Raw genomic sequence first — 16,321 nt, 5'->3', positions numbered from 1 at the left:
TGCTTCACCATACCCTGCAGGTAGCGCCAATGAGCAGGTAGGACGGGTACATGAAAATAGGCATCTTGGCAGTCCAACACCACCATACAGTTTCCAGGGTCAAAAAGACCTGAGTTATGGTGGGCATTTTGAACTCCTTCTTCCAAAGGAAGGCATTGAGAGGGTGCAAATGCTTCCATCTTTCTTGAACACCACAAAAAAGAAGGATTAACAACCACAACCTACTTCTGGTGCAGGCACCTTCTCGATAGCTCCTTTGGTCGAAGGGGCTTGCACTTCATACTGCAAAATGGAGAGATGGTCCTTCGTCAATTCCTGGGCGGGTGGTGGAAGGTGCGGCAAGGAAAAAATGAAGGGTAAGGCCTAAGCCTAGTAAACAATCTGTAGAACCATCTGTCCAAAGTTATCACCTGCCAATCCGGGTAGAATTGGTGGTTTCTGCGTCCCACTGGGTGTCAGTGCTCCTTTAAGGGCACGCTAAAGAGTTTTAGCATGTGGGTCTGCAAGAGGAGTGGTAGAGTGGGTGGAACATTGACTTTGGCCACAAGGGGGATGGACATCTCGGCCTCTAACATGAAACTACTGGATTCCCTGTGGAAGCTGGAGAGGCTGGCCGTACTAGGACTTAGCCCAAAGCAGCAAAAGAAGCAGTGGAACTGTTGCAGTTGGCAAGGTGGGTCATAAGGGAGCAGAGAGCAAGCAGTACTCCTGCTCTCTTTAAAACGCTCTAGAGCAGAATCAGCTTTGCCCCCAAACAGTCAAGTCCCATCGAAGGACATGACATCACCCAAGAACCCAGCTGATTGCAGCCATGCATGGCGGCGAATGGGAACACTGGTGCCTATGGCCTGCCCAATGCAATCAATGGTGTCCCAGCCATAACGAATAGTGAATTTGGCTGCATCACGACCGCCTTGAATCGCCTGAGCAAGAACAGGTTGTAGGTCTTTCAGCACACCAGGAAGGACTTGTGCCAGTGGATCCCGAAGGCCATGGGAGTAGTGTCTCAACAAACAGCTGGCGTTAACAGAGCAAAGGACCAGACAGCTGTAAGAAAATACACGTTAGCCAAATGTTTCCACCCTCATAGATTGCCTGTACGGGGGGAGTTGAAGAGTGGTAGGTGATGTGTTAGGATTAGATGGATTTGTGGGAGCTTGCAGCACCAGCCTCTGAAGGGTGTTGCACAAGACAAGCAGGGTCGCCAGGAGCAAGGGAATTGCACTGGGCAATCTGTCAGTTGACTGGAGGGCCAGAACAAAGTTTCACCCAAGCCTCCAATAAGGTATCTGTCAGTGCCTTGTAAAATGGAAGAAGGGGCTCAGAAGAGGTTTGCCCAGGGGGTGGACCTCTGTCAAGACATTAGTCTTAACCTCCAGTCAGGGGGTGGGAGTGAGGGTGTTGGAGGTCGAGCACTTTGGCTGCCCTATGTATCACCACGGTGTAGGAAGAGGATTCCTCTGGGGCTGATCAGGGAGACTGAGTAGACCCATTTCTGAGGAGGTATCGAGATCGTTAGCCTCCTGTAAACAAACGCATCACTAGGGTCATAGTCTGAGTTTGTTCCATAAAGGGAATGCAGTGTGCCTCCTTCTTTGAGGTGGTGGTAAATTCAGTGGGGGGAGCGGCGCCTGGGAAATATCAGGCACAACTTCGGTGGAGGTTGAACTGGTGTCAACTATCGGGATCTCCTCCTCCGGCATTGATGTGGTCAGCATCAGTGTCGAAGTGCCAGAGCCCAGCATAGGTGGTGGAGCTAAGACGGGCTGTGAGAGACCAACTGATGCAGAGGGTGAATTCACCGGTGATACTCTGGATGGGAAGCCTCTCAGTATTTAGGGCCCAGTGAGGTGTCATGGGGAGCCAGTAAGGCTCCAACGAGACTCAGCGTGGCTGCACAGAACTCATAGATCTGGAGTGGCATGTCTGTAGGCTCAGAACTCAGGTTGTGCTGAAACCAGCTGCGGAATCCGCTCTGAAGTGGGCCGACTTCAGGAGCAAGATAAGGAGGTGTGGAGGAAGATAAGGAGGTGTGATGCTATCCCCGAGCCTGCTCAGGCAAATAGCTGTGAGGGAGCAGAATCCCGCTTAGAATTCTTGAGTTTTTTTAGACTCACCTGACGATTTTGACAGTGGTGAAGACTTGCCACTAGAGTGGCACTGTCGACTTTGGGAACTGGATAGAGATTGCAAATGTCTTTTATGTGTTAATAATTTGTTCTTGTTTAAAGGGAAATTGTCAGAGTGGTATAAAAAAAAAACTCAACACTCATGAATGAGAAAGGTTTTGAACGATAAACCCAACTGAATAAGGTCTTCTGGTTATGTTCCAAACGTCCTGTGAGAAATACATGACCCAGGGTGAGCGTTCAGAGTATGCATAGCATAGGAAACAGCATAGGAAACCATCTTTTTATTTCAAGAAACTTAAAATTTCCAAATTCCAGGAGATACCACGTGGAAAGAGCAGACCTGAAAGCAGGTTGGAACAGCAGATGATTTTCAATAAATTACTCGCACACCATCAGCTGACTCTATAAAGTTGCTGTATGCCTTTCACGAGAATCTGGCCTGGAAAACCAAAGTGTTAAAAAGCAGACGTTTGTGTTTTAAACTCAATGGAGAGATCGTTCCAATGTCTGTTGTATTTTACATTTCCTCCTGTAGCAGTTCAATAAAAGTGCTTTTTCCGGTTCCCAGTCTGCTCTACCAGTGCAGGCCAGAAGGTGGGGTCTTCTCGTCTTTGTTGCTCTCCAAAGAGAAAGGAGGGATCCGGACATCGAAGTGGGAGCCGTCGGGCCTCTCAAAACGGAAAGTACCCCTGCAGAACAAGAGGACAGGGAGTTACAAATGTTGTCAGGTCTAAAGCTGGCAAGAGACAGATTGTGAGGGTTGGGTGCCACCCTGAACCCAATCCCAGAAGTGAGGCACATTTAATGGATTTCATTGGCTTTTTACTCTTAGAAACTAAAGAACAGGGGCAGTGGGCTAGGTAACTTGCAGAGAATTGGCCAGAGAATATCACTGAACAACATATCCCCCCTTTGTATGTTCAAAGTGTGTGTATAGTGGTGGCTAGCTGCTTGTGAATGGGTGGGGGCAGACCCTGGCCACGGCCTAAACTTTGTCTCACACTTGTTCTACATACAGCTGAAGATTGTGTCCAGTGGTGGCCTAATGCTTGTAGAGGATAGGGCCAGGACCTTTCTGGAGTCTAGAACCTGAGTCAAAGTCCTGATGCAGATTGGATTCAGAGTCTGGCTGGAGGCTATGAATAAGAAGTCATGAGTGATGGCATCAATTATGTAATTTAATATGTAATGAGTGACAAAATATGTGAGAGCATATGCAGTGCACGATGGAGATGTAGGTTCTGATTAGTTCACTAAACTATAACTGGAGAATTTTAGTGTTTGACATTTTCTTTTGCCTCATACCAACAAACTTAACTATAATATCACTTTACCTTTATTTTGTTCACGGAATATATATTTGTATTCCAAAATGTTACAATTTTAACATTGGAGAGCTATTAATAAGATGTGGAAAAGAGATGCTGTACTTATCAAACATCTCTCTCTTTAATTTGTAATCCCTTTAAAAATACACAATTGCTTGAAATTACTAAAACTCATGTTAACCTGCTGAGTTCATGCCTGCGTTACCATCTCAATGGTCAATTACTTAAGCCTGCTCCTCAGGCAAGGCTTTAAATTCAACAGCTCCTAATTGAACAAAATTGAGATCAGGAGTGCATCACTTTTGCCTTCAATACAAAACATCAGCAATCTGGTTGTTCATTAGAGCCTTGTGGTGATACTGCTTTTGATAGTTAAATGAACTTAAAGAAATGAATGTGCCCAGTTTTCCTTCAATTGCAACAATTAAAAATTGGCAAAGTGCTGTGAATTATACAAAAGAACAGCTTGGTACATTTAACACTTTCAGGTCCCAACAGTGGTTATTGTTGCCAGTGGACACAAATGATCGTCATGCTCATTTTTTTAAAACTCTACACAGGGTTTTAAAGCAAGCAAACCGGACCCTTGTTATGTCACTACACAACATACAGGTATAATCATCACGTAGAGCGTGGGTAAATTATGTCACCAACGGTTGCAACACTCTACTTTGACAGCTGTAAAAGAACACATCTCTTTCCTCTCAGAAGACATATCTGCAGGATTTCTTGTTTGGCTCTAGCAAACCACGCTAAAAAATGATTCTTGTATGCAATATACAACAAAATATGGAAGCTTTCACAAACTGAAGCTGCTGTTTGTTTAAGGCAAATAGAGCAGGCAAACCTGGAAAAAGCATTAGCCTTAGTCGATAATGGTATGAACACATTGTCCACTTACATCTACACATTAAATAACATTGTGTCGTCTTCTTCAGTAGACATTATACAAAATGGCATGTCACTAATACAATATGTGCAGTCAGCTTAGGTCCATTATGCAGTTGAGAGTTGGACTTTACCAGTTCTCACAGCGAACCACGTGCCTTGGAAGCTTGTGAACTCGAAAAAGTTATTTGCTCCATTTAACCTAACACCCAAACAACAGATAATGGTGAAGAAAGATCCCATATATACCATGCTTAATACAGAAAAGGTATAAAAGTTGCCTTTTACAGTGGCCTGAAACACCGTCATTAGTGTGGTTCCTCCCATGACAGAGATTAAAGTAGCACATTTGTGGCCTCACATCGGTACTTTCAAAGTCAACTTCAACAAACTGAGCAGGCTAAAGGCACTACCGTTTAATAAACATCTGTGTGGTGCTTACATCTACCCATGCAACCCTATAACCTACAAGTAGCAACGTCATCAATGGAGATACAGTCCCTCTTAAATACAACTTTCCAAGGCACCTCGGTAAACTTGTGGGTTGCATCTTTAAGGCTTCCAACACTCAGGGTTCTACACTTTTCTAAGGTGATAGTGTCTGGGTGTGTAAGTACATTCCAGACTATCTTCGGAGTAATACCATCAGCGAATGTTTTTGGGGGCATATTGCCTGTAATGGCATTAATCGAATGTATCCTCCTGTTGCTCTGCAATGAATGTCCCATCCGTAAGCCAAAGAATTATGGAGTTATCAGTGATCCAACTGTGTCGTGATCGCATTATGTTGTACTTTGGAGTATCACTATTGGAGAAACTGAACAGAGACTGGTCTCTGTCTTTTCAGCCAGTATTCTGCTGTGTGCAGCCTGTTTTCCATTGCTTGTGGTGCCCCTTAGAGAGTCAGGGATGTGTAATTCCTATAGCTCGACGCCCAGGACATATTGTTTAGGGTCAAAGGCAACAGGTTTTTGTGTTTATTTTGTCCTTGGGACGAGTAGGCCCAACCCCATGCAGCACAAACCTGCTGGCTGCCAGTTTACAGAGAAGGGAACTGTCTGCAGTTGAGGTAACATATGTGTCTATATGTTAATGCTATTTGAACTTGTATTTATGGTTCAATAATGAAAAGCCCTTATTATTAGTGTGAGCGCTGTAAATAAATCTTCCCATTTCTGCAGGATGAACTTAAATGTATAGTTATCCTAGCTTTAGTCATTTGTAAATTGGATTACTGTAATGCACTCATGTTGAACATCAGCAAGGCTGCCCTACATAGACTACAGCTTATTCAGAATGCTGCGGCCCACCTTGTCCTTGATCTACCTCGGTTTAAGTTTAAGACACTTTACCTTACATATAAGGCCTACCACCAGGCAGGCTGCTCTTATCTGAGCTCGGTTTTACAGCCCTACCAGCCTTGTTGCCAGCTTTAGATCTGCTACGCTCCAGCTCATCTCGGTGCCCGCTGCTATTGGGCTCGATGGGGAGACAAAGACTTCTTGCGGTGGCAGCGAGACTATGGAACACACTTCCGCCATCAATCAGGCTGGAGGAGACGTATCTCCACTTTAGAAAGCAAATCAAAACCTGGCTGTTTTCACATTGGGTAGAATGCACCTTCTTGTTGTCTTAGTGTCTTTTTCCTGGATCAGGACCCCTACGACTTACTGTCTCCCTCAGCGCTTCAATGCTACGGCCGGAATGCGCATTACAAATACTACAATACAATACAGTACAATACAATACAAATAACCGTTTTAATGTCACACAGCACTACTGACTGTGATTTAAAAGTTCTACACATGTTTGAAAAGTTTATCAATATGGGGCTAAGTATAATGCTCCCAGAATGCTCTCTGATGAGATGCAATTGTTTGCAGAAGCTTGTAAGCAAGAGTGATGATTCTTTGCTTCCAAAATAAAATGGTCAGAAACAAATGCAAGTAGGTTAAAAACATTTCAGTGCTATTTCTTGGAAGCATCATTTAGTAAAATGTTTTGATGCGTGCTAGTATTTCCCAAAAATATTCCTAATGGAAAATCAGTGTAACCATATTCAACAAGATTATGGGAAGCATGGAAATAATCAAGCACTGGCAAAGTCAACCGATCTGACATTTGTAGTGAGTCTTTTGGTTTTGCGAATGCGTGTCATGTTTTGACATGCCTTTTGTAACATTTTATTGTTGTGGGAGCTGCCAGGCCCTCACCACTGTAATAAACACTGGCAAAAAGCAAAAAAAGGTTTTTGGTCTCAAAAAGCACCAATGGCGTAACAAAGGCCCCGCTGCAGAGTGGAGGGACCCCTCCAGAGGGCCCCCTCAGCACAGCACCTACCCTGAGTGAATCTGAAGGGGGGTGCCCTGCATTTTCTTTACAGGGGGGGCCCTCTCCAGTTTTGTTACAAGACTGATTGCCACAGTAGTTCCTGGCACTGAACAAAACTACTTTGCGTGCCAATAGGCTTCTTGTGGAAGAGCAGAATGCGATCACTCACAAACAATAATGGCAGCCGATAAATAGAGAGAGAAATAGAATTATTAAAAAAAATGTCTTTGTTAATGCCAGACCTAATTAGGGACCCAATTCTTAAAGAAAGTCACAAAGGTGCACCCATTTTATATGTCTTTAAATTAGTGGCTTTAATGAATTCACAAGAACTTACAGAAGTAGACCAGGAAATAGTACTCCTAGAAAATATTTATGAACTGTATTTTAGCATGAACAAATATTCATGTGTAGATTTGCTCATGTGGAAATCTGTGGAGAGTTTACAAGTTCACTTTCCCTCCAACCACTTGTTTCCCAACCCTAGAAGAACTTCTACTTTTGCCATTGTCAGGAGTAAATTTCCAGCCTTTCTGATTATGGGAAAATATTAGAGAAGAGCTGGTGAGGATCCTTAAAACATGCAAGTTAGTAGGTTTGCAGACTAAAAGGCATTCCAGCCCTGGAACTATAGCTTACTGCTTCCTCCAGCCCCGGTATGTAGATCTTCTGAAAGGTGGCAAAATAAGTACATTGCCTTAGTAGGGATTGTAATTGCAAGTATTCAAGCCATATTATAGTAGTAGCCCTGACATAATCAGAGAGGCTATTATCAGAGCTCTTACATAATCAGGTTGTTGCCATAATCTGTCGCCACACTACATGGAACCAAAGGGACAAGTAGCTTTTTTTTTTTTTTTTTTTTACAGGACAAATAGATTTAAGAAGCAACCAGTCCCATGGACAAATAGATATTTTATTAACTTTCACACCCCTGGAGAGTGCACTGGAAGTGTGCCTTGTCCAGACAGGTGCTTTCTACGGGCGTAAATTTGCTGATGTTCCCCCCATTGAGGATTCATTCCTGGAGTTTTCCTATGAGAATATGGTTGCTTGGTGATGCCTTCTATGAGTCGCCCTCTATGGACAAGGATGCTACGACTCCAAGGGTCCTTTTCTTCCGGTGTGGCACGTGAGGACCCTTTCGGTATCCGGGTTGGACACCCTTGTTTTAGCTTTGTTTTACGGTGTGTGTTTTACTCACATTTTATACACATTTTTTTTTCCTGTTAGCAAGACTGCTTTTTAGTGATGGCTTTTACACATTTTATCAGTTGCGTTACTCTAGGAAAGGCAAGGAACACGCTGCTCATTTAATCAGCCTTTGCACTTCTTATAATCAGCACTCTTTGTCCAAGGATGTTAAATGCAGTACACAGTATGCTAACTTGTGTTGCCAGTCCAAAAAGCCAGTTTCCATCTCCAAGACACAGCATTACATCAGGACTGTGGTCCCAATGTTGCATGAGTTATTTTATAAGCTACACACTGACCCAAGCAGGGTAAAGGGCATTCCGGTCATGACCATCCTGGGATGCATACCGCACGACAGACAGTTGTGCTGGTGCTGAACCACCAGCTTCCAAGAGGATTGACATCTACACAACAGGCTGATTCCTGATATTCTAGGCAGGTATGAGGCTGGGGCTAATCCTTGAGACCGGGTCAGGCAAATGGTTACAAACACTATGCTCTCAGTCGTAGACACAGGGTTTGATAGCAATCTCTAGAACCTCTAGAATCACATACATCATGGTGGGGTTATTAATTTTCTTTACCCTGATTGTGATGTTGATTACCTTGATTTGTTTCATCTACCTAATTATCGCAGCACATGCTTTTTATACTAGATGGCGACTGCTTCAAAAAAATGGCAGTTGTTTCCATAAATGGCAGCTCAGGCTGGACTATTCCCAACGGGAGAGGATCAAGACAGATTTGCATATAGATTGGTCAAAACTGGGATAACATGGTGAGCAACCAAACAATGGATTAAACGCATATCTTGGACTGGGGGTGAATGTTTGCATTGTTCAGCATTCTGTCCATCATCTGTTCTTTTTGCCTTTGCCTAAAACCACATCGCAGAGGGCTGCAAGGTCTGTGCCAAATTTCAACAAAAACCTGAAAGTCTAGACTGACACAACAGTGGGCACACTGCGTGATGAGGGAGTCGCTGTCAGGGGTCTAGCAAGGTGACCCGTCAGAGGACTAGTTGGGGGAGTCTAGGACAAAACTGGATAACTGGAGTGAATGTAATATAAACAAGAAAGTACCCAACAGCTGGACTGGAAGTAGGACAGAAGCTGCACACTGGAGCCAGTTGAAACAAGTGATGAATAGGGAACTGGAAGTCTGCAGGAAAAACACAGGTACAAACAATAGGAAGGGTAAGCAGAGAAAGGGTAGACAAACTCTCATAAATTATAGTTTAGCTGCTTGTCGGAAATTACGTCTCTGAGCTGAAAAGATCTTTCACGAAGGCAAGGAGAACAATAATCTCACGGAGTTCTGGGAGACACCCAGGAGCTCCTACGGAGAAGGTGCACTCAGTGGTTCTCTATGCCAAAGACAGAAGCCTCTGAATCTAACTGGCACTCGTGGAAGTTAAGGCAACCAGAATTCTAATATAACCACAAGACAAAACATCAAGGAACAGAACAAGGAACACCTGTAGGAAAGTGCCCATTTTGACATGGTCATCCCCACTTTTTGCCACTGGAACTGAGGTTTTTTGACTGAAGTGTGCTGGGATGCTGCTAAACAGGTCATCAGTCCCTGTGCTCTTTCCTTAAAACAAGGTAAAAAGTCTTCTTGTATAAAACTGGTGCCCATTCTAGTACCTCTGTAAGTCCTTAGTAAATGGTACAATTGGTACCAAGGGCATGGGTACTAGAGATGGTCCCTAAGGGCTGCAGCATGTATTGTGCCACCCTGAGGGACTCCCCTAAAAATTGCACACTGCCTGCTATCGCAGACTGTGTGTCGTGGTGCAAGCTATGAGTGAAAACGCAACATGGCACACTCGTGTGCCATGCCCCAGTCACTGCATCTAATATATGTAAGTAACTCCTAAACCAGGCCTTAGAGCCCTAAGGCAGGGTGAGTTATATTTCATGTTTCATAAGCAGATATGCCTCTGTGATGTCTAAGTTCATTTAGTTAGACTTTGCAAGTGAACAGGGAAGCCATCTTAAGGTATGCATTAGGCACTGGCCAACACATGTTCCCCAGCTACATAATAGCTTCACTGAAACCTATGGTGTTTGGTATCAAACACCTTGTCTTAATAAAACCAGACTGATAGCAGTCTTGGATTATGACATGCACCCAGATGACACCTCAGAGGTGCCCCTAAAATCTACTAATCCTCTAGTGTTCTGGTTGACTGGTATTGACCAGCCTGCCACCACAGACCCATTGGAGATGAGAGTCCGCGCTCTCAGAGGCTAGAAACAATGCCTGCTCCGGAGGAAGGTGTTATCACCTCTTCCAGCAGGATGGCTAGTAAATCTGCATACCAAGTCCAGCGACTTAAAAGTCCCTGCTGCCTGTGATATGCGACCCTAGCTTTCCCCTGACCTTGGAGATGCCACCCCCTGGCCTGAGGCCCACCTGGCAACAGGACAGGTGGAAATCAGTTAAGTCAGTATGTGTGTTGCACTACTAGGCTCGCCACACCCCTGAGATTGGTTGCCTGATGTACTCCACGAAAGAAGGGTCCTGCCATCTTGTTTTTGATGAACTAGGAATTCTGGGATAGGGTTAAGGCCACCCCCCCCCACAAGAAGCGGCCATATAGGGGGTGTAGTCACCCAAAGGTAAGTAGTCCATTGGCTATCAACCTACAGTTCCCTAAATGCCTCTAAATTGAATATTTAGGTGGCCCCCTAAGACCAGAAGAACAGTTTTGTCTGACTGAAGAAAGAAGAGGACAAAGAAGAGCTGAAGAAGTGAGAACTACGGACTGCTGGCGCAAAACCCTGCCTGCTTACCTGCTCCTGTTCCGACAATTGTGGCAACCCGACACGTCCTGCAGCTGTCGTGGAGGGCCTCAAGCACTTCACCAAGCCGTCAGCATGTCCCTTGGAATAGAGGAGCCACTGCAGCACCAGCTAAAACATCCGGTTCACCGTTCTGCTGACCACCAGATCTACAGATGCAGCAGCTGCCTAGGATGAGGTCACCGAGCTCCAGAAGGCCTAACCTGTTTCCTCGTTAAGTGAAAAGACCCAGGACCTAACAGAGCCATCCTGAACCAATACCCGGGGCTCCGGACCCCTTGCAACAACCAACGCTTGTTTGAGTTCAGTACACACTCCAACGCCGTAACCAGAGACTAGCCATCGAGGGATGTCAGCATCGCAGCAGCCAGTTGACCAGCTGCCCTGTTTGTGTTCCCTTCTTCCAGGTCCAACTGAGAACCTTGGGTGCCTTGACGCGGGAGCACCCGACGACCCAAACCTGCTGCACCCGACCTCCACAGCCTGGGTCCACAACAACTGACAGTGTTTCCTGGCTCCTAGAACCCACACCCACCGAGCGTCATGATAGGAGCTCCCGAACTTGTAACCAAGTCCTCCTCTGCAGTCTGTTTCCAAGTGGCACCCCCCTACACCAACCATGGAGTGCGCAAGGTCCGACCCATCTAGCCCCTATGCACCCAGACGACCAAGAACAGGTGAAACTGAGCTGCTGGTGTTCCTTGTGACTTTCTCTCCCTAGTACCATGCAACCTAAAGGTGACCCCAGAAAATCAACTGCAAAGAAACTTAGGAGGTAAAAGTACTTTATCCAAAGGAAGTCCTTTACGCCTAAAAACACATTTGAGTGAATTTGTTACTTATTTGCAAAAGTGTATACACTGAAACAGTATTTACTTTCTTTGAAGTTTTTCTGGTTGTTGAAACATTCTATAAAAATAACTATTTTTTCTAAATACTGGTCTTGCGTATCTTCTTGAGTGTGTGTCACATTTACTGACCGTGTGTTCAACAAATGCTTAGCACTACCCTTTGATAAGCCTAAACTGCTCTCCCACACTACCACAAAACGGGCATGGGATTATTATTTTAATACCTGTAAACCAATAAGGGTTTCCTGGAGAATCTGCATAGTGTCCCCTTACATTCGGTACACTACATAGCTAGCTAGCTTCCTACAACGCCAAAACAGAAACTGGGCAAGGAAAACCCTGCACACACACGCTCAACTTGGATGGAGCCTTTGATGGTGGATTTAAAATCCTTGAAAAAACCCAGACACCGAAAACATTCAACGACTGAAGGGTGTCCAAAACAATAAGAGCCTCACATGCTAGGACCAAGGACACCACAAGAGACAAACTGTCTGAGATCACTTTGTACACTTCATACTTTTGCTCTTTGTCTGGAGGAAGAGTATCGCTGGCTGTTCAGGCACATGCTTGCTTTCTGGCAGTGTGCACAACCAGGGAGTCAGGTGGAATATGCCCACTGGTGTAGTCAGGGTTATCTGGGACTAGTTTGTACCTATTCACCATGGGTGTGGCAACCCTCACCTTTAAAAACTCTTGTTGCACTACATTTCATGATGCTTTTAGGCATGGGTGAAGGCTGGAAGCACCTTTCTATTTTGAACAGAATATCAACTAAAAGGTCATATTCCTCCAGCTTGACTTTATGAAGGGCTGCAACCTTTGCATGATAGCATGGTACAGCATGGTGTCATCTGGGGAATATACTTTATCGAGGTAGGGCTCTAAAGATACACCTTCCTTTGAGTAGATGTGATTATTTTCCCAGAGCTCATCCCTGTGTTGCAAAGACAGACCCTCTATAAATGTGTCTTGTGTATCATCGGGACACCACTGACCTGAGTGTGTATGATATAAATGGGCAGTCTCCTGAGGTGGCGGGGGATGTTGGTGTGTGCAGCCAGGGCAGATGCTGAGAAATGGGTGGTAGAAATTGCAGTGGAGCGCTATTAGCTTTGCCGCTATTCTTTTTAGGAATCAGAGGGAACTGGAGTTCATCCAATATAGGCTCCTCAAAGGGAATTTTGTCTTCATAGCAGATGTTTACTGCGGTGTAGGTGTCTCCTTCCGAGTGGGTGGACACACAGGAATTTTCCTTGTAGTGTGGTGGATACAGATTTTGCGCTGCTTAACATCAGGCACCTCTGAAGTTATACAGCGGTGAGGGTCATTGGACTCCGAGTTCGGTATTGATGCCTTTCTCAGAGCCAATTTAGGGATGACATTTCGAGACTACTTTGGTGCAGCTTGTAAGGTGCTCAGAGCAAGTAACAGTGAGCTGGTGGTGAGGCTTGCTGGTCTTCACTGAAAGATTTTCTGGAGCTGAAGTGGATCTCTCGAGGTAGAGAGGCCTCGGATCTTGGAACCAAGGCAAAAGGTTAGAGCGTTTTGTGTCGGGGGCTAACTACTGGACTCCCCCGGAAGAGGTTGTCTGCATTCTGTTGATACTGTTTGAGGTCGATACCCCATGGGTCAGTCCTTGAGGTGGGTTTCGAAGGATAGCTTTGTCATGGGCCCATTGAAAGGATGTGGATTTCTCCTTTGACACCGGAACCCTCCGAGGTGGAAACCTCAAATGGCTCTGTAGTCTGGTTTAAAGCCTGACGGGCCATCCCCCACTCTATTGCCTCCTCGATATCTGTAGCTGTGAAGTTCTTCCAACAAAAACAACTTGCAAACATTTGCATCCAACACAAGACCACACCCATGCATGCTCCAAACACATAATTTCTTCCCTGGTACAATGTTGTTTCTAGTTTTGGAATTGGAAGTTGAGATTGATGTTCTAAATCTGCGTTAACGGCCGCAAAAAGAAGAGAACTGACGTTAGTGTGCACGAGCAGAACCTATAGGCTATCGCAGAATCTGAAGGCTCCATCTGATGGCTTCCAGGAGCAACTGTGTTAAAGAAGTCTGCATCCAGTCTGCCGCCTGGAAGTATTCCAAAACTATGGGATCTGGAGTTGGAAGAATCCATCAGAATGGGACAATTTGGAGACACATTCATTTAAATGTGGGGCACAGGAATCAGTCTAGCTAGAATTATGTTGGGCTTGTGTGGGCATAGAAAAAAAGATACACAAGGAGGTGAGCAGAGAGATCTGGTATCTTAAAAGAAAGGGAAGGCAGCACTAGAGAAGGGCTGCAAACTCAAATCTCTGCTAATGGGGGGAGAGTGTAAAGGAGCAGGAAGGGAAGAGGTTCCTTACCACATATGTCCACTGGAGGCTTGCAGTGAGACGTGACTGCTGTACTGAAATGCTGGCTGCTCCTTGGAGAGAACAGGCTCCTGGGAAGAGAAATATCAGAAATCTATTAATAGGTTAAATGTTGGCACGAGGCACCTGCACGTCTGCATGTTTTTCATAATTTCAATTTGCAGTTTCATTCCCTTTCAATCCAGATTCGTTTTTGCTACTTTTTTTTCTAACTATTAAACTTGTATGTTGCTCCTTTGTTTTTACTACACTGCTTGTTCAGCACTCTGCTACCTCCAGCTTAGGCGATGCTTCATAAATCGTTAAAAAAAAAATGATAATAAATAAAATGGTAGTTGTGAAAGAACTGGAATCAGTTGTTTTCCGAGTGTGCTGCATGTATACAGATTCGTATGTAAAATTTGTCCAGAAAAGATCTGCCCAGTAATAATTTGTCACTGTTTCACTACTATATTTTATGTTATATATATAACCTGGGCCCTCACCAACTCAAGACCCTCCCAAACACCATTACTTATGACCGCTGACATGCTAAGCAGTCCGTTAACTGTTGCATATGAAGTGGAGCACTGGGGACGAATGCAATGACTGATGCAGATGATACTTTTGACATTAATGGGTAAGCTCAATATTTGAAGGAAGGGAATGGTTTGCAATGTTACAGAGACACACTAATGGCTTTGTCCCCGTTACCAGCCGAATACTCCAGATGCTTATACAGACATATCAGACTATGGTGTGGATGGGTTACAACCATTGGCAGACACTTGTAAACTGTCTTGGAGCCAATGCAACCCAAAAAGTTAGAAGTATGAACTGGAAATATCAGAAACCTCAGGTATTAGAAAACAGCAGTGGATGCATAAGCACTTGGAATTACGCATTCTTGAAGTCAATGGGGAATGGTCTTGCTGTAACAGATGCATAATGAATGATTATACATTGGTTTAGTATGCATAAGTCCAGAACTGGACACAAAGTTGCATCTTTGTTGGGGAGCGAGAATGCATAACAAGTACACTGAGAATCCCTGTTGTGCTGTTGATTGCTCACTTTTATAATAATGTGGACAACTCTTCAAACAGAAGTGGAAGATGGAGCTTGTTTAAACGGTTGTTGTGCATTGTTTGGCAGTTGTGGCTTACTGCGCTGGGAAGGGGCGGCATGCGCGTGGGAGGGATGGTGGGCTGAGGATAAACATTAAATTATATATTTTTTAAATTAAAAACGTCCTTGCTTCGGCGCCACACCGCCGCTCCTTCTTCCTGACAGGAGGCACAAGCTCCCAGCCTGCCCTGTGGCCAATCCCGACGCTGCCTAAGCAGAGGAGCCACCCCTGTGGTTTGGTGCGATGGTGTGGAGTGCTACAAAATGTCCTCGAGCAATGGTGGAATGAAAATGTCACTTACCCAGTGTACATCTGTTCGTGGCATTAGTCGCTGCAGATTCACATGCTGTGCATAGTCCGCCGTCTGGTGTTGGGTCGGAGTGTTACAAGTTGTTTTTCTTCGAAGAAGTCTTTTCGAGTCACGAGACCGAGGGACTCCTCCTCCTTTGTTTCCATTGCGCATGGGCGTCGACTCCATCTTCGATTGTTTTCCCCGCAGAGGGTGAGGTAGGAGTTGTGTATGTTAGTAATAGTGCCCATGCAATGGAATGAATAAGTATGTACAAAATAAAGTTTAAGTAATATATTTACAAATGTACAAATGTTGAAGATTACTTCCAAACGGCTACAGGCTCCCGGGGAGGAGGGTGGGCGCATGTGAATCTGCAGCGACTAATGCCACGAACAGATGTACACTGGGTAAGTGACATTTTCAGTTCGGTGGCATGTGTAGCTGCAGATACACATGCTGTGCATAGACTAGTAAGCAGTTATCTCCCCAAAAGCGGTGGCTCAGCCTGTAGGAGTGGAAGTAGTTTGAAATAAAGTTCTTAGTACGGCTTGACCTACTGTGGCTTGTTGTGCGGATAGCACGTCTACACAGTAGTGCTTAGTAAATGTGTGAGGCGTAGACCATGTGGCTGCCTTACATATTTCGTTCATTGGAATATTTCCTAGGAAGGCCATGGTAGCGCCTTTCTTTCTGGTTGAGTGTGCCTTTGGTGTAATGGGCAGCTCTCTCTTTGCTTTAAGGTAGCAGGTTTGGATACACTTAACTATCCATCTGGCTATACCCTGTTTTGATATTGGGTTTCCTGTATGAGGTTTTTGAAATGCAATAAACAGTTGTTTTGTTTTCCTAATTAGTTTTGTTCTGTCAATGTAGTACATTAGTGCTCTTCTGATGTCTAATGTATGTAGTGCCCTTTCAGCTACTGAGTCTGGCTGTGGAAAAAACACTGGTAGTTCTACTGTTTGATTTAAGTGGAACGGTGAAATAACTTTTGGTAAAAATTTAGGAT

General features: G+C 44.7%; 1 protein-coding gene across 1 annotated transcript in view; it reads right to left on the bottom strand.

The window, feature by feature from the left end:
- Positions 1–2,398: 2,398 nt before the first annotated feature.
- POLDIP2 (DNA polymerase delta interacting protein 2) overlaps positions 2,399–16,321 on the bottom strand; it is a 200,970-nt gene continuing 187,047 nt past the window's right edge. Inside the window, exons 10-11 of the mRNA XM_069226155.1 lie at positions 13,904–13,983; positions 2,399–2,821 (exon numbers count right to left, since the gene is read on the bottom strand). Of these exons, the coding sequence (XP_069082256.1) occupies positions 2,707–2,821; positions 13,904–13,983 (195 nt within the window). The 3' untranslated portion in view covers positions 2,399–2,706. The remainder of the gene's footprint in view (positions 2,822–13,903; positions 13,984–16,321) is intronic.

The sequence above is a fragment of the Pleurodeles waltl genome, chromosome 3_1, assembly GCF_031143425.1.
Source record: "Pleurodeles waltl isolate 20211129_DDA chromosome 3_1, aPleWal1.hap1.20221129, whole genome shotgun sequence".
NCBI lineage: Eukaryota > Metazoa > Chordata > Amphibia > Caudata > Salamandridae > Pleurodeles > Pleurodeles waltl.
This window is presented reverse-complemented; position numbering and strand designations above follow the sequence as displayed.